This window comes from Squalius cephalus (assembly GCF_949319135.1).
Source record: "Squalius cephalus genome assembly, chromosome: 6".
Taxonomy (NCBI): Eukaryota; Metazoa; Chordata; class Actinopteri; order Cypriniformes; family Leuciscidae; genus Squalius; species Squalius cephalus.
This window is the reverse complement of record NC_137127.1, coordinates 6,161,853-6,189,728: the sequence shown is the minus strand read 5'-3', so window position 1 is coordinate 6,189,728 and position 27,876 is coordinate 6,161,853. Positions and strand designations below refer to the sequence as shown.

General features: G+C 37.8%; 1 protein-coding gene across 1 annotated transcript in view; it reads left to right on the top strand.

Moving 5' to 3' along the window:
• The window catches only part of tspan18b (tetraspanin 18b), a 35,642-nt gene extending 9,017 nt beyond the window's left edge, over positions 1 to 26,625 (top strand). The window contains exons 2-9 of the mRNA XM_079875126.1: positions 8,102 to 8,173; positions 18,943 to 19,038; positions 23,493 to 23,687; positions 24,123 to 24,197; positions 24,287 to 24,385; positions 24,523 to 24,699; positions 25,355 to 25,438; positions 25,824 to 26,625. Of these exons, the coding sequence (XP_079731252.1) occupies positions 8,171 to 8,173; positions 18,943 to 19,038; positions 23,493 to 23,687; positions 24,123 to 24,197; positions 24,287 to 24,385; positions 24,523 to 24,699; positions 25,355 to 25,438; positions 25,824 to 25,871 (777 nt within the window). The 5' untranslated portion in view covers positions 8,102 to 8,170 and the 3' untranslated portion in view covers positions 25,872 to 26,625. The remainder of the gene's footprint in view (positions 1 to 8,101; positions 8,174 to 18,942; positions 19,039 to 23,492; positions 23,688 to 24,122; positions 24,198 to 24,286; positions 24,386 to 24,522; positions 24,700 to 25,354; positions 25,439 to 25,823) is intronic.
• Positions 26,626 to 27,876: the final 1,251 nt, after the last annotated feature.

The window sequence follows — 27,876 nt, the reverse complement described above, 5'->3', positions numbered from 1 at the left end:
AAATAATGAATTGACTATGCAATATGTCCTGTTGGTTTCAAGGTACAACTCTGGAATCCTGTTTCAACTCTTTTGACCTGTTTCATCTAGTATATAAAGTTTGATTAATTAATTTGATACCCATCCAAACACAGAAACTGATATTTTGGAATTACGGATGCCATTTCCTTAAAAGCAAAGATGTGTGTTGTGATACAGTACGTGTGAGTCTTGAGATGTGTTCTCTTAACTTTCTCAGCACGTTCATTTGTTGTCCCGCTGCTGATCCATCATCTCTTGTGGTGGAAACCAATTGACTTGTGTTCCTATTGAGACCTCTTATTGGATGCCCTCCAAATGATCTCATGTTCCATAGTTTCTCTGGCTCTTCCTTATGTGCCATAAATCATTGTGATGTAATCTTTCTCACTGCCATTCCCACAGCTGGTGAGCTGAAGTGCTTTTTCTCCGAGAGTGTGTTGCGTAGTGACCAGTTAACCTCGGGTTTTACATCCCAGAGCAGAAATGACTGCGTTGACCTCTCATGTTCCTCAGATGTGCACACACTGTCTTTATTTCTGAAATGTCCCTTTATTCCGCTTGGGGTCTTTAAAGTTATGGACTGCTTTTGCAGTGTTTATCCAGGCGAATAAGACTGAACACATTTTGAGAATTTATGTCTGGTATTTGCATTTGGGCCTGAAGATTCCATCTGATTTTCTGAGAGTATTTGTGTATGTGTTGAGTGTGATCCCTCCTGACGTCTCTGCGCTTGTGCTCCCATGGCCAGGGGGGAGGAATGTTTCTAAAAGCACTGAGAGATTTTTTTTACGAGACCTTACTGTGGAAAAATGTCTGGTCGTTTTGCCACCTACTCCTCCCGGATAGCCTCCTCCTGAGATCCTGTAAAAAGCAGGATATCTGTACCCTGGGATGTCATGTTCTTTGAATCCTGAGGGTAATGGGATTTTGGGAACTTGCAAAGCAGAAACATTTTATGAACATATTATAGGAAAAATACAAGTTTTATTGATGTTTAAAGAGCCCCAGTGAATCCCATTTAGCCCTTAGTTCATCATCTCGTATCAAAGGCTTTGCTTTGAACGGCAAAGTATGTCATTTTCTGTGAAATTAGAGAAGTTAAATAGGTGGAATTAATGTCTTGAATTTTGAAACACCAGATTTATTATAAAGATAGAAAAGCTACGTTTTTTTCAGCTTTTGGATGCAGCCTATAGCTTTAGAAAACCACACAGAGGTGTAGGGGTTAAATAAAATGTGCCTGTTTACGAGGAGGTCCCGCTGTTGAGCTTCTGCCTGATGAGGCAAATGATCCTGTTCTAAGGGTTGATGTGCTTATATCCCAGCACGGCTTCTGCTCTCTTTGCTCCTCCGGTCGTGCCCGTGAAATCGGCGCAGTGCAGCATTACCATTCAAGCCTCCAGCTGTGTCAAATCTCAGTCTAGATCAATTATAACATCCAGCTTCTCTTCCAAATCTCTGTCTGACAGATTCTGCGGTTTTATTTGCATGTATCAAAATCTCATATTCATACACGTGAAATCCACTGATTAGGTGTCTTGAGAGGAGGATGTGGGCGGAGAGGGGATTGCGGTCTGGTGTTTTTGTCTTTTTTGGTGTATGTTGAGGTGAAAAAATTGATACTGTACATATAAATACTCTACTATTCAAACTTTTCAGGTCTGTAAGATTTTTTTTAAAGATAAAGTACTTAGATGTAAGTCTTTTACATTGTTACGAAATAAATGCTCTTCTTTATTCATCAAAGAATCCTTAAAAAATGGTCATGGTTTCTTCAAAAATATTAAGCAGCACAACTGTTTTCAACATTGATAATAATAAGAAATGTTTCTTGAGCACAAAACAAGCATATTAGAATGATTTCTGAAGGATTGTGTGATACGTTTCAAATAATGTAATTGTTTCTAACCATTGTTGTAAGATAAAGACACACCAAGTAACACTATATGTACTTCAAATGGGAGCCACCTTATAAGTTGCTGTGTTAAATGTTTAACCATGTTTAATGTGATCTTTTGCAAATCTCAACATGAATGTCCATTTTTCATTCTGTAGATTAGACTGTTTGATGCCTAAATTCACTTGTAGCTATTAAATTGATTGATTGAACTAAAACGAGTCCATTTTAAGTCAATTTACAAAGGGAACCGTCAACCCATGATTTAAGTTGGTATCTTGTTGCCCCTTTTCGGTCATATCCCACTCTCATTCTGTTGTCGTGAACTGCCCGGCTGTTTTCCCATGGTGAATGGGATTACACTGACAGCAGAGAATGTTTGGTGTTGACACAGCATGCAGCTTGGATAGTCCTCCAAATCCCCCGCTGTTCCTGAGACCAAACAGCAAAATCTGCTCATTTTTCAGACCAATTGCTCTGGGAATATGAACTGGCTAGAGGAAAGTCCTGTATTTGTGTAAGGAACTAATAGTTTTTCCTCTGGTTTTAATTAAGAAAGACTCAGGGAACCAAGTGCTTCCTGTCCAACAGATTGTGCTTTGAATTTTTACGACAGGTTTTTTCAGCACAACAAAATAAACAATGTACACCCTGTAAGGATAAAACAAGAGAAGAGTTAACACTGGACTACATCTTCTCAACAAAGTCACCTAATGCTGCTTTTGACTATTAACAACATGTATTATTTTCATTTATAATGAAAGAAGGTGGAATAAAGGGACAGTATATGCAACATCCCCAATAATGTTTGGCACATCTTTAAACAAAGACCTGAAATCGACAACAGATGTATGCACATACTTAAGAAGCTTGTCCGATGCAGAGCTGAATAAATGTGGCGGACCGTGATTAAAATATTGGTTGCTTAAGAACAGGCAGCAGTTCAGGATTAAATGAATAGATTAATTATATCGCTAACCAAAGGTGTTCAATATGAGGCAGGAGCTTATTTGATGATAAAAGGTCATAGGTAATCAATAAGTAATTGATATTGGATTGTTTCTTGGTTGTCCTGTGTTGTTGATGACTAGTCTCGCATAATCAGGGTTTTCATTGGCCAAGGACCGACCAAGAGGCCGTCTGACCGACGTAAAGCAATCAATCATGTTTAAGGGGTGTGAAAATGTAGGCTAATATCGATGTCCCTACAGTAACAGACCGGTGAACAATTCGTTCAAGAATGTCATGCATGTTTACTGCAACAACTGTGAACTTCACATAAACTCACCGTAAAAAATAGGGGTGTAATAAAATATAAATACAGGTGAATATCGCGATATGTTTGGCGATACTGTATCGATTCTCAAAAAACTATATCAATATTTATTTGTTTGCATCCAAGATTTGTTCAGTGGTTTCGTGTTTTGATTTAAACCCTATTTTGATAATGTTTATCCAGAATTCCAACTATGATATTCGTTTTATTACAATTGATGCAGGAAATTGGTAGGGGTGTGAATCATCACTGGTCTCACGATTCGATTCGATATCACAATGCGTTGCATCCTCACTTTTCAATATTACTGCACATGCCTACATTTTTGTCAACGAATACAAGCAGTCAGATATATGAACTCCCTTTTTGGTAGCACACTTCCTGAATGTACTGTTGCAAACATCAAATACAATTTAAGTCTGAACACAGAAGACGACAGTACCATTTAGAACAAACACTAGTAAAAGCGCATGAAACTGTCAAGTGTACTTAAGTTACAATAACGCTCACACACACACACACTCGCACTTGACTCGCACGCACACACACTCGCATGCACACGCATGCAGCCTCGCGCACACACATACTCTCATGCACACGCTTGTACGCACACACACACTCACACGCGCATGCACACACTCAAGCTAAAATGCTGCAAATTTTTAAATAGTGGGTGCGTTTTTTTATTACTCGCTTTTGTGTTTCGCCTCCCTCCACCATTTTACACTTGGTGAAGTGCGTATGTGACGAATGACGCCAGAGAAACGTCAGTAGGCAATAATGCAGAATCGTCCACGTCCGCATTGCGATGCATCGATGCAACAATTAATTTCAGCACCCCTAGAAAGGGGTAGTACAGCTCAATTTGTAACAGTGCAGTTTCTTTATGGTTATTTTACACTGATTCAAGATCAAATTGACTTAAATGAAAAAAATGTCATCAATCATTAACTCTTTATTGACATGATCAGATCATTTATCCTGTCTGAATGTTGTTTGCATAACCCTTTCTGAGTGAAAACAGAGGTTCACGGACCTCTTAGCTTGCATGTTAACAACCTTTCTTATGCCTAATTGGAGAACCCGACTCCCCCACACCTTTAAGCCCTTTTGGCCCGTTCCTACAGGTCTCCCCCCTTTTAGTCGTTGGCTTCAAAGGCTTGTTTTGATGCCCTGAACCTCGTCTCTCCCCAGAGACTTAGGTCTGCTTGGCCTTGGGGCCTGGAAAGGGCGAGAGAAGTTTTAATGAAAGACAAGAACAGACTGCGTAGAGAAAACACTAAGAAAGTGTGTACAGAGCTGGTCATTATCACAGCACTGAGTGTTGTGCCAGGAGTTGTACCATATGACTCTCTCGACATTTTGACAGCTTCCCTTTTCTCAAGGGATCGCGATTGCCCCTGTCAGACACCTGTCGCCAGGTCAGCGGACACCTGGATGAGGGAAATACTGCAACGTCTCAATCAAATGCATTGATCAGTTGTCTGAAGCAAAGAAGTGGGTTAAATCTGTTTTGAGTTGATACCTGATTGGTTTTTATCTGTATAATTCAGAGTATTTGGGGTTTGATTAAGTATTGAAACATTATATCTGCGGTGTGTCATTGTTTTTAAAGTAAATCTCTCAATGTTACTGGAGCTAAACCTAAAAAGACCCCACTAACCTTAGTCTCAGCCTCAGGCATTGCAAAAAATCAGGAATCGCATATGTATTTGTTAAACTATGTTTTTTTAACCTTTCGGCTTTCTATAGTCCAATACGCACTTTACACTCAACAGTTTGTCATTGACTCCCCAAGTATTTTTAAGTTTGGTTATATGTGCAATGAGTGCTTCTGAGAAACATTAGTCAAGTTTATGGCAAATGTATGACACTGTAACATTTAGATGGAGAGAAACTGACCACAAAGTCAACAAACAGGTTTAATTTCTGTTTCAGATTTAGGATAAGAAAGTTTGGGATCAGATTATTGTTATTTTTTTAATAAACTAATACTTTTATTCAGCAAGGATGCATTAAATTAATCAAAATTAACGGTAAAGACATTTATATGTTCATGTTTTCCAACAACAACAAAAAATTAAGCAGCACAACTGTTTTCAACATTGATAATAATAAGAAATGTTTCTTGAGCAGCAAATCAGCATATTAGAATGATTTCTGAAGGATCATGTGACACTTTTCATGCTGAAAATTCATTGAATATAATTACAGTTCAAACTGAATGTAATAGCCAATTAATAGACCAATAATAACAGACATAAAAACTCAGTGTTTTTAAATAATGGTTTTGTTTTGATGAGCTGCTGGACACATCTCTATTAGAGGAATAACTTGAGAAAAAGCGGCATATGCCTCCAATGACTGGACAGTTGATGAGCCTGGACATCACATCCTTCCAGAGGGATGGATGTCCTGTAGGATGTGTCACTCATCGTGTATGGGAATAATGTAGCATGATCATAAACTGAGAGGAGAAGAGGTAGGGAGTGTATAATGACAAATAACAAGCATATCCTTTATTGCTCATCCCTCTATGATCTTCTATTAGCGTTGAACTTTACGTCATCCTGCATTGTTCAAATGTTCTTCAGACTGAAAAGGGACCTTTAGCTTGGATGTAGATAAGCATAATGCAGATGCCCTTTGAGATCTATTGTTTAAACCCCTTGTTAATTCTAGATGGAGGAAACAATGTTTGCAAGTGTAGAGAACACAATCAAAGAGCCAACAGTCCCCTCAAACTGTAAGGTCAGAAGAAACAAATCAATTTACCAGGCAATGACCAATCAATGTATTCTGTGGTCGATATTAAATGCCATTAAATGCCACTGATTTTGGGAGTAAAAGAGGTTTGTGTAAAGGAAGCCTCTAGAGTAGATGCATTGTTTTTAATTTTATTTTTTCCATGGATTAAAAACAAGATATCTAGACCAAGGCAACCAGCTTTTAGATTACTTCTCAGACTGTTTAAAAAAAAAAAAAAAGACAAAGGTGCAAGATATTTTAAAGAGGAAACACCAACTACTCGTCTCATGAAGCATTGAGAATGACGTAATCGAAGAAGCAACAACAAGAGAATATAGAAATATTAAGTATAATTCATTGTATAGAAGTATTAAAGATGATATATTAGAAGTTTATTGCAGAATATTCAAATGTATACCAATATAAAAGTTGATTGAGAGTGATGAGATACTGATTCATTCAAAAGAGTGGGGTCGGTAAGATTTTTTTATGTATTTAAAAGTCTCTTATGCTCACAGGGGCTACATTTATTTGGTATAGTAAAACAGTAATATTGTGAAATATTGTTTCAATTTAAATTTCAAAACTTTTCAACTTTTATTTTTAATTCACCCTAACTAATTGAGAGTTCAAAATGAAGAGCTCCACCCTATGTTTAGTGTGCAAATTGATCAAAGAAAAAAGTTGGTGAATTGATTTGGACTTGAACTTTGAAAAAGGGTAAACCTCTTTTTAGTTGTTATATATAGTCTCGGTCTACATTACATTTACACTGGTGTTTTAAAAAGCCAAACAAATAGTATATAATAATAATAATAATAATAATAATACATTTTTATATTATTATTATTCATATGACAGTAACTACCGTTTCTCTGAAAACAGGTTTACAAACGTCTCATGAAATGCTCTCACAAAAATGTTGGTAAATTATGCAAATAAAAAATAATGTGTAACTGGTGCCCACTACGTTTTCCAAATGCACGCTAGTAATGGAGTTCACTGCATTCATTCACTGTAAACTGAGCCTTTCTGAGATGCAAACAGACTGAAAAGAAATCTTATGTCAAAGTGTTTTCTACCTTTCACCATGAGCTGTGGCCACAGTCCTGGTAATTAATGTGAAACACTGTGGCTGTTGCATTGTTTTACGGCTTTACTTTCTCCTTCTGTGTGTCTATAGAAACTGAACAGTAATGGATGTCCTTACCGCAACAATGTTTGTATGAACTAAAAAATTTTTTTGTTGAGGGAGGCTGTTAGTGGTGGTTGGAGAACAAGGGGATTCTGGTCTACCAGGTCATAGTGGAAACCACACAGAATTTGTCTACAAAACACTTGCCTTCTTAAAATCCGATAAAACATGAACATCCTGGATTTTTATTATGTCTCTTTTATGTCATCTTTCTCCCTACATTCATCTATCCCTATTTTGAGTTTTTGCAAAGCTTTCAGTGCTACTATGTATAATGCTTTTGTGGCTATGCCAGGAACATCACTATTTTAATTGGCCAGTAGCTTATTGCAAATGGGAGACACTTGTGTGCAAAACAAAATGAATAGCAGGAAGTTAAAGCATTTAGGCCTGTTAGCTGCACACGGTTGGTGATCGTCTCCAACAGTGAGAATCAGCTACAGGTAATTACCAAGGAATGCTGTTTCTAATAAATTATTCATAACCTCAGACACTAATCAAGATTAGTAGCACCGAGCATAACAGGCAAAATGCAATCAGTTTGGCGTCGAACAATAAAGAGCAATTAACCAAGCAACGGATCTGATAAGTTACAACAGCCATTAATATTTCACCTGCTTCAGTAGTGGGTTTAGTTTGATTAAAGCTAGTGTAATGCTCATTCTGTCCCAGTTCATTTCTTTAGTGAAGCTGCAAAGTGAAAAATTCACGCACATGCTGTTTCAGAGTAGTGCACCACAGGGAATGCCATCAATAATGAATCCTCAATCTCGTCGCACTCCAAGATTCGTACTTACAACTTGCCCTGTGCCAAGCTCTCCTCTGAGTCTTCAGTGTGGAGGAGTGCTGCTTTTTCTCTGTCTTGCATGTTTTATTGTGTTTTTGTGGATATGGATTCTCTTAGCTGTTTGTTTGGTGCCTTTAAATATGTGCCATGACCTCTGGTTGTGTTTCTTTTCAACAGTAACAGACGGAAAGAAGAGCATAGACGCATTATCGTTTGACCTGAATCCTGAACTACATCAAAGAACTCATGGTAGGTGCTTTTGCTTATTAACATAGAGCGTCTGTGTGTTCTTAAAGGGATAGTTCAACAAAATGAAAATCCTGTCATTATTTACTCACCCTCATTCAGTTCTAAACTCATAAACCATGTTTACGTCGTGATACCAATGCCATTATACACATTTGTGTCCTCATAAACCCTATGTACAAGCGCACACCCACACACACACACACACACACTCATAGTATATCACACAAAGTACCATAAATGCTGTCCATAGAACTTGTGAACTAAATGACACGTCTTCTGAAATCATTCCATATCTCTGTGTAAAGAAAAGACTGAAATTTATCGTATAATTCACTGAAAATATTTCCAGTTTTCTACAACGCTTAGATTTCACTCTCTATATTCAAACACAAAGGTATTTGGTGTCAAGGAAAAATTTTAAGTGAATAAGAACTTGTCCTTCACACACGTGACATACGACTAAAGACTCTTACGATCTATATTTATGGTTCTTTTATGTTTTTTTTTTCATTTTTTGAGTTTGACAGATATTCCAAATTGTATTGGAAAAATGCGAATAATGATTCTTGAGATTTTCTTGTTCCTTTTAACTATTCCTTTTAACCGTGCCTCCAAATGCAAATTTAGTTTGTGTATTCTGCATTATGTACATGCTCTCTTTGTGCTTAGGAATGTGTTTTCTCTTCACCACTATGATAATCATAATCGATACCTCTGGCATGTTACCAGTATAGATGAGATTTGGCCATACATATTAATTGCTTTGTAAATTCATCAGTCAATACAACATGAATCCAGTCCATGCACATGCAAGTCATTTTCCAGCCTTGTCCACACAGTACACTTTTCTCGCAGCATATCCAGCAGATGGCTTCATTAAAAAAGAAATGCTTCGCAAAAATGAAGTGAGTGGAAATGCAGTGAAATCATCTTGTTGACAGCGTTGTTTGGCTGGCGGAGGGCTGTTGGTGCACAAAGCCATTGTGACACTGTCAGCAGCAGGGAGGTGATTGTCTTATACTGAAGCAGAATCTATTATTTCTCTCTGTCATGGCTGGGAGCCGGTCTTTGTGGGGAACTGATTTGCATAAAAATTCAGTGCATTAAGATTCCACACACATACCAGCAACACACATACGCGGTGCTCAAAGTTAAAGGTCCCGCTGACAGAGATGCATCAACCACTCCGTTCACCCCACGAAAGCCCACCCTCAAATGCCAAATAAGCAAAATGTTGATGAAGATTTGTGGTTTGACTTTTATTTATGCCCTTTGTGCCGTTTAAGTTGCTTTGGTAAAGAAAGCATCTCAAAGATGGAAATGAATATCGGCGATCTTGTGCTTACTGCAATTTGTAGATGCGACAAACACAGTTTTTCAAGTTAAACTGATGGTGCTTTATTACAGATGGTTTTTATAACTCTCCATAATAATCATCTGCACACCATCCATCTATAACAATGCTTTCTGGAGATTGGAGCTCTCAAGTGGCCACTTATTGCGCCTGTAATTTCTGAATTTGCGCATCAATGTTTTCACTTTAATCATGTGTTCACTGAAGGAGCTCAAACTACATTTAATTCTGTTCATTTATGATTCTCTGAGATACTTGGCAGGGGAAAAGCAAGGGGAAGTTATGTTGTATATTATAGGCACTTTTCCACTGCGTGGGATGACTCGGCTCGACTCGACTCGCTTTACTTTGGCTCGGTTTGCTTTTCCACTGCAGTTTAGTACAGCTTCTTAGTACAGCTTATAGACTGATCATTACAGCTGCACCTCGTCCACTGACCACAATACAGCCATTTCTTTTTTCAAGTTGTGCGAACAAATGATGATACTGCGGTGGCTGTTGCTGACTATCTAAATCTAGCGGGTTTGGTGTCTCGTGTCGCAAATCCAATGGCGCTGGTTGTGACGATTCTCTCTGACCAATCAGTGATCTGCAGTGTTTAAACGTCACATTTTAGTTTCGGTACAGCTCGCTGGAACCTCAACTGAGGTGGTACTAAAAAAAAGTAGCAGGTACTAGGTACTGTACACAGTGAACCCCCCCCCCCCAAAGTGAGCCGCACTGAGCCGTACCATGCAGTGGAAAAGTGGCATATGTGCATATATATGTTCAAGAGGAAAAATTGCTTTAATGATGTCAGTGGATTAAAAAACGAATAAGACATTTTTATCCTTTTTATTGTGTACACTGGAGATTCTGGGAGCTTTTTCCTATTTAGAACATCTTTCATCATACAGTAAGTCTGTATAATGAAAAGTCTTTCTGTGAGCTCTTTGTCTCTTGAGAAGCACATGATTTGAGTTAATGTGTTTATTGTGGCACAAATGCTTCAAAAATGTAATGTTTCTTAAAGGAATGCTTCCTCCTAATAGAGTAATTGTACATTACCATACCATAATGCATACCAAGACTAAATTCCCCTGTATTTTCTAATAACTATATCACTGTCATCTTCTGTCTGCAATTATGTTTATGGCTGTCATCACCAAACATATGCACTAAGGGACTGATTCAACACGGAGCGTCAACAAACTCCATATTTCACGGCAGACCAGAGGTCCTCCTCCAGATGGCATGTTTGACAGGCCTGTGAGTGATCACTCATTAGACAAACGCTAGTCCAAGCTGTGCTCCATCTGCAGAAGGCTGCTGCTTTCCGTGTTTGCTCTGACAGGAACTGGTGTTAAGTGGGAACGCCAGACACCCGTCTAGAAACAAAGAGCTGTCCACCTATCCCAACCCCCACCATTTCAACTTAGATTGGGGAATCTATCATAAAAATATGCTGAAATCCCTCCATGTTTGAAGTCATATTTATTCATAATTATGTCCCAGCTAACAGGGAACGTTCTCAGGACTTTGGCTAACATTCTGGCAAGGTTCTTTCAAAGTTATGAACAAACATTCTTCCAGTAACATTAAATCGAATGTTCATTCAAATATATCTGGTCTTTAATGTTCTCAAAACATTAGCACAAAAACATTATTCATCTTTCAGGGAACATTTTTTTTTCTAAAAGGTTTTAGTTGGATGTTCATCTAACATTTTTAAATGTTACTACTTGTTTTAGAATGTTTAGAAAATATTAAAAAGTAACATTCCCGGAATGTTTGTAAAATGATCAAATGGAATATTCCATTAACATTGGAAAAACATATATATATATATATGGATAAACTGGATGTTTTGACCATTCAGGGAATATTCACAAATAACGTTTTCATAACTTAACGGGAATGTTAACGAAATGTTCTTAAAACATAATTTTTTGTTAGTTGTGGTATTTCTCTCTCTTTAGCTTTTTTCCTGCTTCCAAAATCAGCCAAGACATGAACTTCAGAGCTTAAGTGTGGGGGAGTGTACTGTTTGAACTGTACGTTCTTGAGTTTGTGAGACGTTTGAGAATAGGTGAGAAGGAGGGGAGAAGATATTTGCCCTGTAGGAGATCTTGTGGACTTTTGATTATTTTGTGTTGACATGCCGAACACAGTGTTTGTGGTCAAACTGTCCATATGTGTTTCTCCCTTCACATAACAATTCAGCACTAATGCCAACCTTACTCTATAGGTCAGGTCAGCTTGACCGTCAATGTTTATAGGAAACAAACTGACCTACACTAAATCAGGGTTAACTGTTCTCACTGACAGCGATTAAATAGCTGGAAGTCGCCATGTCTGTACTGTTGGTTTCTGGAAGCCATTTATAATTGGTTGTGGTATAATGTGGCGAATCACTGTCTGCATTCCCACACGTTGTTACTCATTTGCATACCGTTAAAAACTTTTTTTGCATCACCAACAATTGCTTTTGTGTCACCAAAGTTGTCAGTCGCAAACAGTCAGTGAAATGCTCTCTATTCCTGTGCTAGTAAACATGCTGTATCTTTAGCCAGTTGATGAAGACAGAGGTCCATTGTAATGGGATTTTAGTTGTGTAAAATGTTTTCTTCCATTTTATTTGAGGTTTTGAGGTTCAAAGTTCCTGGGAACATTCCCTAAATGGAAATTCATTCACTTTTTGACATTTATTGCTCGGCTTATATCAGATTCTTATGCACTGTGGGATGTTTTTGATTTACCAAGGAAATGATTGTGCAACTTCTCTTTCAAGACCAGAAATATGACGTTCTACTTAAAGGGTAAGAACACAAAATAAACGTTTTAAAAGCACGCAACTTGGCAGATTTATTAATAATAATAATAAATGGTAAGAAAGAATAAGAGTGTTAGCTAAATAACCACTTACTCTGTACTAGTGATTTAAGATTTAATTTAATAAAAAGGGAAAGTCCAGTGCCATGGGAAATCCCTAACTAGTGTTGATATGATCACACTCACCGTGTGATGAGGAATCCACACTGTTGAAAGACAGAAAGAGGCTCTGAAGACAAAGACGGAGGACTTCAACCGATCAATGTCTTATCGATCTTGCTGAGATAATGATCTTCTCCATCTGGGATTGATAACTTCACCAGAGAAGCAGATACACGTATATGGATTGCTGAAGCATTTAAACAGTGTTATTTTATTTAACAACAAAGATTTTTTTCTCGCTTAGTATGTATGTGAAATTAAGTTTTTTATCGACCTCATTCTGCATTTGAGTAGTAAATTCATTATATTGAATTGCTTGGCATTCATAACTCATAGAAGTTGCTGGTTGGCAATTTTCTATAGTTTTCCTCGTTAATTTTCTTTACTTGGCCGGCACTGACCATTTCCCAATTCCACTGGGTTTCTCTCCTCAGTGAATGCAGCATTCACTGACCTACTGACAAAGATGAAGTGGCTTTATTCATCTGAAACCTGCACCTGCATCTTAACAATGATCTCTGTAATGAACTCCATTCCTCACTGCAGAACATTTCAGAAAGCTTATTACACACAATCTCATATGAGATGCTCAGTAACCAGTATCATTGTAAATGTAGTTCACTTGAATAATAATTATTGTTATTCAACAGTCTGTAGGTGACAACTGACTGTCTTTTGAGTGAGTCAGTGAGTTAATCATTCAACCAGTTTGTTCAAAAATGCTGATTAATTTAGGAATGAAATAAGTCTTATTTTCTTTCTTTTCTTTTCTTTTTTCTGAAGAATCACACCGTTTCATACAAAAGGAACAATTACTTAATGGCAACCTTTTTGAAATAACTTCCTTCTGCGAACTGATTTGGCTTATCACAGAATGTGGCAAAAATTATATTATTTTATAGTATTCTATACTGTGATAAAAGCTATGTTGATTGCCATTGCATTATTAATACATTACCCTTACGAAAATACCTGAGATGGCTTGAAGAACACAGTTAAACCATATACTGTCGCAATGGTGTAATTACCTTCATGTTTAACTTGTCAAAATATCTGTATCTGCATGTGATATTATCATATGTGAACTATTCATTTTAAATATTAGTTTACGCCAATACCGGTATATCGCAGCACCCCAATTCATTCTTTCAACAATTAGGCCTAGTTAAAAAAAAGCAGAGTAGTTCAGGAACTAAACAGGTGACAGGTTGCATTCAAAATTCGCATACTATACAATATGTGACAAGAGTATTCATTGTATTCATAAAACAGTAGGTATGCGGATGACCCACTACTTCTGGCGAGATTCTGAAGTGTGCATCGAATGGACAGTTCACTATCCCATGAGGCCATGGGAGCGAAGTTGTGAATGGCAGTGAAGCAACGCAAACGACGTTGATAGGTCACATGACAAGGACGAGATATACTTATTCAAAAAAGTACCTACTCAGAGAGTATGTGATTTTTAGATGCAGATATGCTCTTTATGAGTGAGTCATTGAATCATTCATTCAGCCAATTTGTTCATAAATGACAATTCATTCAGGAACTGTGTGTTGCTTGGTGGTGCTTTGTTTTTGCTCAGCCAACGCAAATCCAAACAAAGTAACTGGCGACATTGTGCTCAAAGTGTAAGTTACAAAATATGAACTGCTTCTTGCTTATTGAATTTTTGTATAAAAGTAACATTACACTGGCGATTGTGCTGTTTTCTGAATCTCATCAAGAAGTAATTTGTCTGTTTCACTGGAGGCTTTCTCTATATCTAAATCAGGTCATTGTTTATGAGTCAGCTGGTCTGGTGAATGAGCTTTGGCACTGCAGGCCTTTTGTGCCCAATTCAACATTTAAATTCTCCTTCAAAGGACAAGAAATCCATTGGTTCTTATCACTTGTCCTATCCAAATGATCACTGATGAACCACTAAAAGCTTTAGGCTCATTATAGACTACAGTTTTCATTAATTATACAGCCAAATATGGCAATTAGTCATTACTATGTTCCCTTATATATGTGGGGTAACTGTCTTCATGAACATATTGTAGCTACATTAGCTTTTGCAGACTCTAAAGCTGAGAAGCATGTGACTTATTCTGCCCAAATTGGAGGTTCATTAAGGTACTTTATATGCCTGCTGGTTTGACCATGCTGTCATGCCCCTTCCCCGGCACTGTATTCAGTCTCAGCTAGCATGTTATCCATTTCCACATGCATTATAAAAATGCTTACATGGACAATTAGATTAGCTAAATTCCCTTAAATGGTGCACTATTGATGTACGCACACTCACATAGACATAGTGTAGTTGTGACTGGCTATTCAAGCTGTGCATTGAATAGAACAATTAGGAGTTATCTTATTCATTGAGGGTGAAGAAGTTCAGTGTTCTTGTGAATCCTGTGTTTCATGCTTTATTGCTCTTTATGTATGCAAGCTCATGGCTGATGGGGGAAGGCTGACCAGCACACAGTGTCCTTGTCCTTGAGCTAATGATCTTGTCCCAGTTAGCAGGGTAAGAACGACTAAAGCGGACAGTGGATTAATCAAGTTAAAAGTGTCAGCCCCAAGGAGAGTCTCTTCACCCTGTTTGTTAAAGTATGGTTTTCAAAAAGAAACCTCAGAGAGAATAAGTGACATAATTTTTTGTTTTAATTTTCTGATAGATATGAGAGTGGTAATTTCCTTTGAACTCTCAGCAATGATACAAGGATGTTGTGGGTGTTGCTGTGCAGTTGCTAAGGTGTTCTCGGTGCTCTCTAGTTTCTAGACCATTGCTAGGATGTTTTTATTTGTGTGTGGGTGAGTGGCTTTATATGAACGTATCTTTGAAAACAAATAACTGTATCCATGGCATTTTCTTTTCACCCTACCTCTGTATAATGCATAATAATGTGGTGTTAATAAGCCAGTGATGCTTTGGGTAACCACAGTAACTGCTGTATTTCGGCTCTTCTGTAAGCGCCACCTACTGTCAGAGAGTGAATTTGCATTTTCAATCAGCTTGTCTGGCATTTTTGTTGAGACCTATTATAGGGCCAGTTCACACTGCACCAACGGACGGTGACAGACACTTTGTCAGGTTTTATCAGATCAGTGTGTGTCCCCCCCCCCCCCCCCCCCCCCCATCATTGAACATGATGAATCTTCGTTTGTTGGTCTTGGAAGTTGGAAGTGCTTGTTCTGGTCTTTGCTGTTCTGGTGACTTTCGCTGTTGGTTTCAGTGTGAATTGGTCTTTATATGAAAAAAATAATTATTTATAATTTTAACTTTTCCGTTTTCTTTAAAACTGTTTTAAAGGCTGAAACCTAAGGTTTACATTTACATTTTTGTCAAAAAGGAATTATTTTAACTAAAGTTGTTAAAATCAGTCCACCAAAAATAACTGTACTTGATTACGTAAGTAATAGCACACCACTTCCGACTCAATACTAGAAAAGCATGTATATTAAATATATATTTAAATACGAAACCTTCAAAGTATTGTAATGTACCATTGTCTTATTTTAGAAAATATTCTTAGCAGAAATAGAACTGGTTTGCATAAGTATTCTCTGTATATCTCTGAATTGCAGAAATGCAAAGTTTGCAGAATAAAAACAAAAATGTTATTAATGCAACAAAAAGAAAAACTGATTTGCATAAGCATTCAATCTCTGCACTGCAGAAATGAAAAGTTTACACGGATGAAAAACAATAGCACTAATGAGCGCCTTACAATTGACCTCTACTTGTGAATCGTTATAGTAACTACCAACATTTCCTGGATAGAAACCCTACAGTGAAGGGATCATTATTGAGGTTGTGAATCTAAAACACGTTTCCCTTCCAAATGTAAGCTTCTTATCTACATTTTTGCTGTTAATTTGAGATGGTATGTGTGCGGTTTTTCCCAGTCTGAAAAAGTCAAACAGGAAATATTAGCAACTGGAATTATTTTCGCTCTAGATTGTAGGTCAGTAAAGCAAAAATAGAAGATTTTTTGATGTTAGCTATGAGTGTATCACGTGAAAAGAGTTGTATGGGTTTAGCCTCATGCGATAGTGGGGGTAGGGAATGTTTGTTTCTTTCTGTGGATGCTGACTGTGTACGTGTCAACTAATGTATGAGAGCAACAAGCAACTGTCTCTTTTCATATCCACACATGCTATTGATCTGCCCTCATGCACTTTTGCTTTGCTTTAGATATTTGATGGATGTGTTTCTGTTTTCGTTGTGTGTGTGAGACTACAAAGACGAGTCTTGGAACCTAAACAACCAAACTGTGCTTTTGGTCTCATTATCAGAGACCCCATGCTTTGGAATAATGAGCTGAACTCAAATCAGTCTTCATCATGTTGTTGGCTTTGTGTGTATCACCACTGAAGCTCTTTGGACTGCGTAAATGTGCCGCAACGAGCATGTACTGTAGTTTCACTGCAGACCTTTCTGTTATATGTAGCTATGTATGTTTGATTGATGATGACTGCAGTGCTGTGGGAGTCTTGGGAAAATTCCCTGTTTATTCTGCACTTTCTCCACAGCCAGCCCCAATCCGCAGGCAGTTTGATTTATACTGGCATCCAAGATGCTTTACACCAGTGCGCTCCAACTGGGAGTGTGTTGGTCTCTCGCACTCAGCAAGCAAGTTTTTACACATAACCAGAGAAACGGCTTCTCAGATGTGGATCCAAATTTTGCAGGCCCACATTTTTAAAGCTTTTACGCAGTTCTCTGCCCGCGCTCCCACGTCCAGCTGCTAATGGTTGTGCCGACCTGCAAAGAACAATCGAATTACGCAATAGGGGTCATCAGATGCTACTAATGAAAGCTTTAATCTATGCAAACCCTAATTAAAACCCCGTGGTTTGGCCTTTATTAAGAATGAGGGTAATTAAAACACTAATTGCCCTCAGGGTGCTATAAGCACTTTTCTGACACGTTTGAAACTAGGGCCCTCAGTTTAATTGAAAGGATTTATTAAACACTTTCTATATTTCTTTGGGAAGTGAAGGATTATTACTATTAAGTGTCATATTACAAAGACATTATTTATTTCCTTTATAAACTTTACTAAATACCTTTTATATAAATATTTATTTGTATAAGTGTGTTGTCAGGTAGTGTCCAACATGCACAAATTAAAAATACTTTCTAAATAGTCTTTAATAAACAAACTAACATATCCTGGTCTCATAGCAGGGGAGATACAGAAACACATAGTCACAATAAGCGAAAAAACAACTAAAAAACACAGGGCTATATAGAAAAACACAAGCAATTAAACAAGACACAGGTGTAAATCATAGGTAACCATAGTAACAAACAAGGATCTCATAAGTAACAAAGGAAACAGAACTAAACTGCAATGAAGCACAAAAAACAGAAACATAGAAATGGAAAGACAACTAAACCAAACGTAACCCTGACAAGTATAGTGTATGTATATACTGTACATTTGTATAAATGTATCTATATATTCCTCAATTTTTCCCCTTCTAGTCATTAATTTGAAACCTGCTCTATATTACCTTTTTCTGTGGTTGCCAGACACAGAACTAACTCCTCAATAAAGATCTATAGAGCTCTAGGAAACCACATTGGGTGAGACCAGGTGAGCCAAAAAACAACACAGGGTGAGCCAAAAAAAAGTCTTTTGAGAAAGTTCCGCCAGAGCATAATAGGATTGCTTCTGACAAGATAGGAAAATACAAAGAAAACAAGATGGAAGTGGGGAAAACAAAAAGAAAGGTCATGGTTAGTGTACTTGTCATCAAGCCACATTCTATTTCTGGCTCCAAGTCAACACAAGTGATTTTTCCCAGCCTTTCTCCTCCACAGATTTCTCACTGCTATGATTACTATATCTGGTAATAACACTTGTGATCCATCATGTATTGTTGGTTGCAACAAGACTTGTGGTATTAGCACTGCACAGCAAGATACGGTTGCACTCAAACATATATTTAAGGATGACACCCTGATGTAATACACCCTCTTCGTGTTGTCTGAGTAATGGTAGGGTATTTCTGCTAGTGCTGGCTGTTAGCACTCTCTGAGAACTAATGAAAAAGGCCCCATTTCATTTAAGGAAAGTGGCACCGTAATAGGCCTTCATCCTAGAGAGTGCTTTTTCAGGTAAAGGGATGGTCGGCTGAAACACAAGAGCCTCTCATCATTAATTACACTAAAAGGGAGGCTGTGCCTTTAAAAAAGAAAAGTATGGCCATTTTAGTATGCACACGGGAACCCTGAATTTATTTAGTTTGAATGCACTTAAAATACAGGTTTTTGCTGAAAGGCTCTTTTTGATGCTTTATTCAGAGCTGTAACAACTGTGTGAACCTTTTAAGTTTGAAGAGAGCGCTTTAGTGTGCAGAGTGTCAATATGTGTAGATGAAAGGCTGGATTGTGAATGTTTCAGATTAAGTTCAGAGATGACGCTATGTTTGTTTCTCTTCCAAGGGGCTCGGGGAGGCTTCAGCGAGGGGGACGAGCATGGAAGGAGACTGCCTCAGCTGCATCAAGTACCTCATGTTCGTCTTCAACTTCCTTATCTTTGTGAGTATTTATCTGTATGGCTTTGATATACACTTTTCATTTGATCTTCCAGAGAAGTATAAAGGGAACGAGACAGACTACTCTTAGAAAAATGAATGTGAGAAATTGCAGTGGAATGGAAGTTTTGCCTTTCAGTTAAACAGCCCATCACCTTTTTGATAGTGTTTGTTGTCTCTTGAATGCACATTAGCATAGCTGGACCGGTAACTACTTGTGTTGTGAGTGTTACCAAGATGGCCGCCAAATTAATTCAGTTAGTTTAAGCTTGAAAAGTTTGACAGAATTTCGTTTTTTATGTTTGAGCTCTTATATACTGTACATACAGGACCATTCAAAAGTTTAAGGTCAATTTGATTTTTAAAGACATACTTTAATTCAGCAAGGATGCATTAAATTGATTTTGACGTCACAAAATATGTTTATTTCAAATAAATGCTATTCTTTTGAACATTCTATCAGATTCCTGAAAACATTTATCACATTTTCCACACAAAAAATCATAAGAATGATTTCTGAAGGATCATGTGACACTGAAGACTAGAGTTATGATACTGAAAATTCAGCTTGTGTCTTGATATTTTAAAGTTTATTATTCATAATTAGCACTCCTTTTAAAGTCTGTAATTTGAATTTTATATTCACACAGTATATTTCTCCCAACATTCATCCTGTAGACTGTTATGATTCACAGATTTATAGCAGAACAACTACTTGTTTAAGCATGTTAAAGCAACATAGGGGAAGAGACGGAGCGAGAGAAAGGGGAAGAGACAGAAAGTGCCTCTTTGATCATCTATCTAGGTTGACGACGTAAATGCCCACTGTGGGATTGGCATAGACAGAGGAAGATTTGGACTCATTTCGTTTTCGACTGAATTCATTATTTCCCCAACAGCGAGAATGATGTGATGTACACAGTGCAACGCTAACAATAAAATATCTTGTTTTAGTTCAAATAAATGCTAATATAATTCTCTGAAATCCATTTAATATGCTAAAAATAGCTGCTCGTATTTATTCAACCCTAAAAACTATTACAAAAGCAATTTAGTGATGCTGTCAAGCTGTTTATTGGATCTGTTTATGACAAAAATAGCTGCTGTGACAGGACTCCGCTTGACAGACACATTGCTAATGCCATCCATGAAAAGAATTCCAGGTTTGACTCACAGGAGAGAGAGAGAGAGACTGAGGAACATGGTTTTGTGTGAGGCTCTTATCTCAAAACCCACCGTACACACACACACACACACACCTTGAGATGCTTAATCACCAGTCTGGTGTCTGCTCAAACCTTCATCTGTGTGTGTTTGTGACTGACGGGATGGTGGAAGGGTATCACTTTGACAGGTAGAGGATTGTGGGAAGCTGCAAAAGAAACAGCCGTGTTTCCCAGCCCCCACTCGGCTGTCTTTGAGTCGCCTGTTAAAACTCCGTATGCTCCTCTATCCATTCACCTTCCCCCTCCTCCCGGGAAGCGTTCACTTTCAGTAGCCGTTTACTCAAAAATGATTTATTTTCAGCAGTAGAGCCCATTAGTTCTCTATCTGCTCGCTGGCACGTTAACCTTTGTGTTCACTTTACCAAGTAATCTGCGAACATCTCAGCAATTTGCGGTGCACAATAATTTTTCATATTTATCACGATCATTAATCCTGCACTGCAAAAGAATCCGTTTTTCAGGGGTTTTTTTATTAGAGGATATTAAGTGGATATTATTGGACATTGGTTTCAGAGAATGTGTCTTGAATGTAAGAGTGTATTTTGTTTTGTGCCCTTGGTAGAATTCTTTTGCTGTTTTTAAGCATTTCCTAAGAAACAAAATGCCAAAGACATGTTTTTCTGGATCCATACCATTGTAATACCATGCTTTTTGGGTATTTATGGTGAAAATACCATGGTATTCATTGTGTATCAAAGTATCATGTAAATACTATGGGACATGAATATGATTATAACAAAACATTAAAAGGAATTTTTATGAAACATTAAAGACATCTTGAACCAGAAGTTGCAGCCGACTTTACTTCAGTATAGGGATGTATTTTCCAAGTGAAACAGAATATTGAATGAGAAAAATAGAGGCCATGGTGGATTGTTTTTCCCTGTTGGGAATTGATTGGATATAGAAAAGTTGATTCAGACTGACAGTTGGTCTATCCAAGCAGTCGAACTGATGTCATCTGAGAAGGAAGCCCATTCTTGAGGGGAAGTACATTTTCAGATTGTGATCAAATGTTACAAAGACCAAAAAAAATTAAATAATTTGTGAATCAACTTGCACGGATAAATTGCTCACCACATCACATAAATAAGTAAATAGGGTCCATTTTGATTTTGTGACGACTTTAAGGCCAGTTACATTATTTTGTACAGTCTTGCTTAAGATTTTTAGTTTTTTTAAAAGGTTTTTCATTTACTGCCGATTAAGTAAAAAGATATTTGAAATCATACTATTTTGAAAAAAGGCTTAACCCCCATTAAAGGAGAACTCCGGTCAATTTTAACATTGAGCTCATTTTTTTGTAAATTTTTTGGAGTGCTGTCAGTACAGAGAACAATGACAAAAATCGGTGTTGCCTACACCGTGTTATCCTCTTTTTAAAATTTGCACCCTGTTGACTTCAATGGGGCAAGTTTTAAACCTGCTTTTAGCCTCTTAACATCCTTGATGTGTCATTACAAGTGCACAGGTCATGTGAGTGATTCCTTCAGAGTGAACACGGGTGAATCTGACTGCAGTAGATGTTAAAGATATGAATAAAAATGATGTTAATTCAGCCAGCGCACATACCTGTATTTATTTCCTGTTTTCGGTCGAAGTCCATAGTAGTCGATTGTCGAGTTCACGCGCGTGATCATAGGTAACTAAGCAACAGTGGAGAACTCGACAATCGACTACTATGGACTTCGACCGAAAACAGGAAATGCAGTCAGATTCACCCGTGTTCACTCTGAAGGAATCACTCACATGGCTGGGCACTTGTAATGACACATCAAGGATGTTAAGAGGCTAAAAGCAGGTTTAAAACTTGCCCCATTTAAATCAACAGGGTGCAAATTTTAAAAAGAGGATAACACGGTGTAGGCAGCACCGATTTTTGTCGTTGTTCTCTGTACTGACAGCACTCCAAATTTACAAAAAATGAGCTCAATGTTAAAATTGACGGAGTTCTCCTTTAAAAGAGCTACTGTGGCCAAAAACAGCTGGCTGTCAAGTGGGGAAGATGCAGAATGTCTGAACTGTAATAAATAGTTTTCTGTAATTGGTCAGGAGTTGATTGCAGTGTGTGAAGGGTGTGTGAAGGGTGTGTGAAGTGGCCCCATGTTAACTGCCCCAATCACAATGCAGATTCATTTGAGATTCATATGCCTGGGCCAACGATAGTTATTGAACTAGTGTGTATCTATAGGTAAATGGATACTTCACCCAAAACTTACAATTCTGTCAATATTTACTCATTCCAAACCTGTATGACTTTCTTTCTTCCGTGGAACACAAAAGAAGGTACTTTGGAAGAATGATGGTAACCAAAAAGTTTTGGTTTCCATTGACTTCCATTTCCATGGAATATTTTTCAAAATATCTTTTAATGTTCCACAGAACAAAAAGTCATACAGGTTTAGAACTACATGAGGGTGAGTAAATTATGACAGAATTTAGAACTTTAAAATGTACTCCCAAAATGTTTTGATGGGTCAATCTATTTGCATATGGTGCAAATGTTGCCGTATTACTGTTGCCCTTTTATCTATCCTAGGTAAATCTCACTTATTTTACTGTATAAGTTTATTCAAAATGGAATATTGCTTTTGCAAATGAGAAGTTTGTGTGTATGTGTGCATTGTATTGTATGTACAGGAATTAAAATAGCCCCACATCATCACATAGCCTTCACCATACCTAGAGATTGGCATGGAGTACTTTCCATAAGATCATCTCTCAATGCAAATCAAACCAGCTATTAGGCTAACTGAAATAAAACCATGCCAATCTCTAGGTATGGTGAAGGCTATGTGATGATGTGGGGCTATTTTAATTCCAAAGGCCAAGGGAACTTTATCAGGATGCATAGTATCCTGGATCCATGAAGTAACTGGCCTTTAAAAATAAAAATCTGCCTGCCTCTATGGGAATTTAACATAGGGGTGTCCAAACTTATGCACCCTGTATTTTAAGGAAGAACATTTATTTATTTACGATACATTATTCATTCACAAAGAAAATTGGTGTCCTTAAAGGTTGGATTTTTCCTCATTTTTTAAATTAAGGCATTAAGTTCAGTTTCCAAAAGATGATTTTTTATTCCTCTTTTTAGTCAACTTTAGTATGGGTGTCTAAACTTATGCATAGCACTGTATGTATGTATGTGTGTGTGAGTGGCAAAGTGAAAAATGGCACAAACTTGGCTGTCGTAATCTTAAGTGTCTTCTGTCTGTCTCCATCTCCTCAGCTGGGCGGCTCCTTCCTCCTTGGTGTCGGGGTGTGGGTGGTGGTGGACCCCACAGGTTTTCGGGAGATAGTGGCAGCCAACCCCCTTCTCTTCACAGGCGTCTACATCATCCTGGCCATGGGGGGCATGCTCTTCCTGCTGGGGTTCCTGGGCTGCTGCGGAGCCATACGAGAAAACAAGTGTCTGCTGCTTTTTGTAAGTCACAGTATATTTGAGAGGACAGTATATTTCAATAACACAAGCTGGTGCCACTTACTGCAGGTTGAAATACAGTAACAGAATCTGGTTGCCAGTCCTGTTTTAAAGTGCTAAACACAGTTATCTTCGGTTTGGCTACCTTCACACTGTCAGTTTTTGGGATTGACAACCACGTGCTTAGTTTCGAAATGTCCCATTCAAACTGCAACTCGAATACTGTGTGTATGAACGTGCAACGGGAGTCAAGCCCGTATTCTCTTACCAGCAAAGATGGCGACGTCCATAAAACTGAAAAGTCATCACTTTTTATACGACAAGAGTCCAATCGAGCAGCGTATTCATCTGTCAAATGTTCATTAACCGACAGCTGCGTTTATAACTGGGTGAAGACCCAAACACTGACTGTGTGACACAATCTTCCTCTCTCTGCAGTTCTTCATGCTGATCCTCATTATATTCCTGGCAGAGCTGGCGGCAGCCATTCTCGCCTTCGTCTTCCGGGAACATGTGAGTGACCATGTCATGTTGAGACAGATTTTTGTTTTCAGTGTTGGTTTGCTGCTAATATCTCTGATATTAATTGTGCATGTTTACAGCTGACCAGAGAATACTTTACTAAGGAACTGAAGAGGCACTACCAAGGCTACAACAACACTGATGTCTTCACATCAACATGGAACGCCATTATGAACACAGTATGTCTTGTTTGTTCCTTAAACATCCACTGCTGTAGATCATCATTTGCCAAACGTATTAATAATATTCAGGAGCCCCTTCATTGACACCATGAGCATGTTCTAACTGGAATTTGCCCATCTGTGCTTCCCTCTAGTTTGACTGCTGTGGAGTGAACAGTCCAGAAGACTTCGAGGAGAGCATCTTTAGGTATATAAACCCCGGTGAAGTGGTGCCCGAGTCTTGCTGCCGTAGGAATAGTCATCTTGGAGAAGTAGGCTTCAGTAACCGAGAGGAATGCCTGTCAGGCAGCATGCTGTACCGGAACAACAAGGTGAGCTCTCACACCACTGTATACGTCACATCCCTTCTCTCATAGCTCAGGTTTAACTAGAGCAGAAAAACAGGAAGAGGGGGAATAGTGTTACCTCTCTCACTGCTGACTAGTGCTTTTCCATGTTCTCAGTGTCTGGGGAATGTGAGCGCGTGCGAGGGTTTCTGTGAAAGCGAGCAGGGACAGGAAAACTTAAGTAATAGTCATTTAGATCAGTATTAAAAAGTGGACTTTCAGCTGAAGGTTATTTTTTTAAGTTCTGATTCTTGTGTTGTGGACTCAAAAATGTATTTACTCACCTAGTTCCAAACCCACATGAGCAGTATGTATGAAATATATAATTCGATATTTTGAAGACTCTGCAGACAGTTCATAGTGACCACAACTATTTAGCTTAAAAATCACTCTATAAAAACGGTCCATTTGACTTGTGTGCTATATTCCTCGAGTCATTATTGTGTGAAGAACAGGCTCAAATTTGAATCAATGTTCACTGATAATCTTCTCCTTCAGTGAGCTGTTAATTCCAGAAAATCACAGCTGACCTGCCGCCAGTTGCAGAAACAGCCACACTAGAGAGTAGATAATGGCATAATTTGACAAAATTGTATAAAACCATGATGTTTTTCTTACGTGTGTGTGTTTGGATCGGCAGGGCTGCTATTCAGCGGTTGTAGACTACTTTGAGATGTACATCTATGTTGCTGGTGCCCTGGCTATTGTTGTACTCACAATTGAGGTACAGTATTACATTATGTCCGTTTCATTGACATTATCTCAGAGAATTAGTGTAAAACTGTTGCAGATGGGACAGATCTTGAAGGAATGGCCACAATTACATGAGTTTGAGATTGAATGGCTGCTGCCCTCATGTGGTAATGTGCCGGAGGTAGACATCTTGAAATCATCATTCTGTGTACAATACAAATTTAAAGGAACCATATTAATTTAGCAGAAAAGCCAGATGTTTTTTAACGTGAGGAGCCCGTAGTAATTTTGCATGCTTTGTATCAAGCTGTCCCTTAAGATTGAATCTGTCAAGCAAAACTGTTTAAATGATTCATAATTGTTTGTTTACTTTCCTATGAATGTTCATAAGAGGTTTGTGTTTCTTTTCTCAACAGCTTTTTGCCATGGTGTTTGCCATGTGTCTGTTCAGGGGAATCCAATAGATCAAGTTCACCGAAAGACTTTTTCAAAAAGGAAAACACCTCAAAAGAAAACTGAACCACTTTTCAAAGAATGTTTTACTCCATTTTATGTCTCTAAAATTAAGGAACAAAAAAAAAAAAAAAAAATACAAACAAAAAAATGATTCATTGACCTGTACTTCACAGCTGGACCTTTGAGGTACAAGGTAACAAAAATAAAACATTGACAAAAAAAAAGAACATTCTTTGAATACTGAGAAGATTTAATGGGCTTTTTGTCAGAAAGCCCATGCGTAATTTTGACCAGGTGTTAAATAGACCAGATAAAGCCTGAGAAACAGATGAAGAAGGTGCTGCACTGATTTTGGATGAAGAATATTTATACTGAGTAATGCTGGCTTGTTTGTATAGGCATTTGTGCTTTTAGTAAAAAACAAAATAAAATAAAAAACACTTTCCTGTCACCAACACATTACCACAGTCATTGAATGCAAGCTTTCACAAGCACATTATATTAGTGTTATATAGTTATGTGAATTTCCATTTTTATCTATTCCTGTTTGAGTGCTGGAGATCTCTCTCTTTCTGTGTGTGTGTGTGTGTGTGTGTGTGTGCGTGTGTGCGTGTGTGTACCTCTTCCCTGCTTGAAGACCAGCATTTTTTTTTTTTTTTCGTATTGTGATGTTTATTGCAATAGTAATTTTATGTGATTTTAGCTGAAATTGATGTGTATGCATTTGTATTGATGACTAACATTAAAGGAATCTCTGATGAACCTTCTGTTCAGATTCTTTTCTTAACTAAAACTAAAACTTGGACTCCCAAAGGTCCAATTTATTTAATGGTTTCCATAACCAAAAAAATTTTCTCTGAAGAAATTTTAAAAGAAATTTCTCTCTGTACTTCATTTTTTGGGTATGTATTTGTTTTAAGCTTAATTGCAGTCTAACAAGGAATGCGGTAACATGGCACGTAATGCAGTGGCTGAGGGTGAGACCAACAAAAAATCTCAAAAGCCATAAAAAATAGCACACAGCAATGGATATAAGTCACTTAAAATGTATGAATGTCATTACATTATATACAAAATATCAAACCAAGTAGCATTTGAAAACTGTGTTGGACTATACTTGTCTTAGCCAAGTTCTACAACTTTTGTGTCTACATTATGAACATGTTTAACGTTTGACAATCAGAATATGTCCAAATAAATTGTCTTCATATGGAACAGTAGGTTATCATTTGAAACATAAAAAAGTGTTTGTTGTTAAATGTTTTGCTTGACAAGTGTGTTTGTGGTATATTCTTTTTATGCCATTGGTGTTTATTACGTAAAGACATTCATAAACTTTTAAGTGTGGCTTAAGTATGCTATTTGGTTTACTGTAATAATGACAAGCATAAGAAGGCTAACCATTTGTCATCTCAGATCATATGGCATACATTTAATTCAGTTTAACAATACTTTATTTCCATTATTGTACGGTCAATACATCTCGACGGATGTGTCGAAGTGCTGGTTGGCAGTGAACCAGTAACAGTCATTCAAAACAACTAGAACAGTATGAACTGTTATAAATGGACATACATTTCTGTAGTGAGTATGCTGTGATTTTCCCCTCCCGGCCTCATACTCACCCGTCCCTAATGCATACAGTATGCATCTACATGTACAGTATTTGAGAGCATTCTGAAAGACTGTAATGTGTCATCAACCTGTCAATTTATTACAAGCAACACAAGCCTTTAACAGCCAATGACTTCTACAGCTGGGGATTTTCTACTGTATAGTGCTAATCACCATCTAACTCAGCCAGAGCTAGGCCTACATTTAGTCTTAGATGTTATATGAATGAATATGGTCCCTGGAGCACAGGTTTTATCAGCTAGCAAGTTGCAACTATTATTAAGAGTAGAGTTAACCCATACCTGTTTCAATGAAGCGAACAGGCCACATTAAGACAAATGTCTGTGTTGGAGTGATTGACAGTGTTTAGCCTAGAGAGCGGGAGGGAGTGTTTTCAGC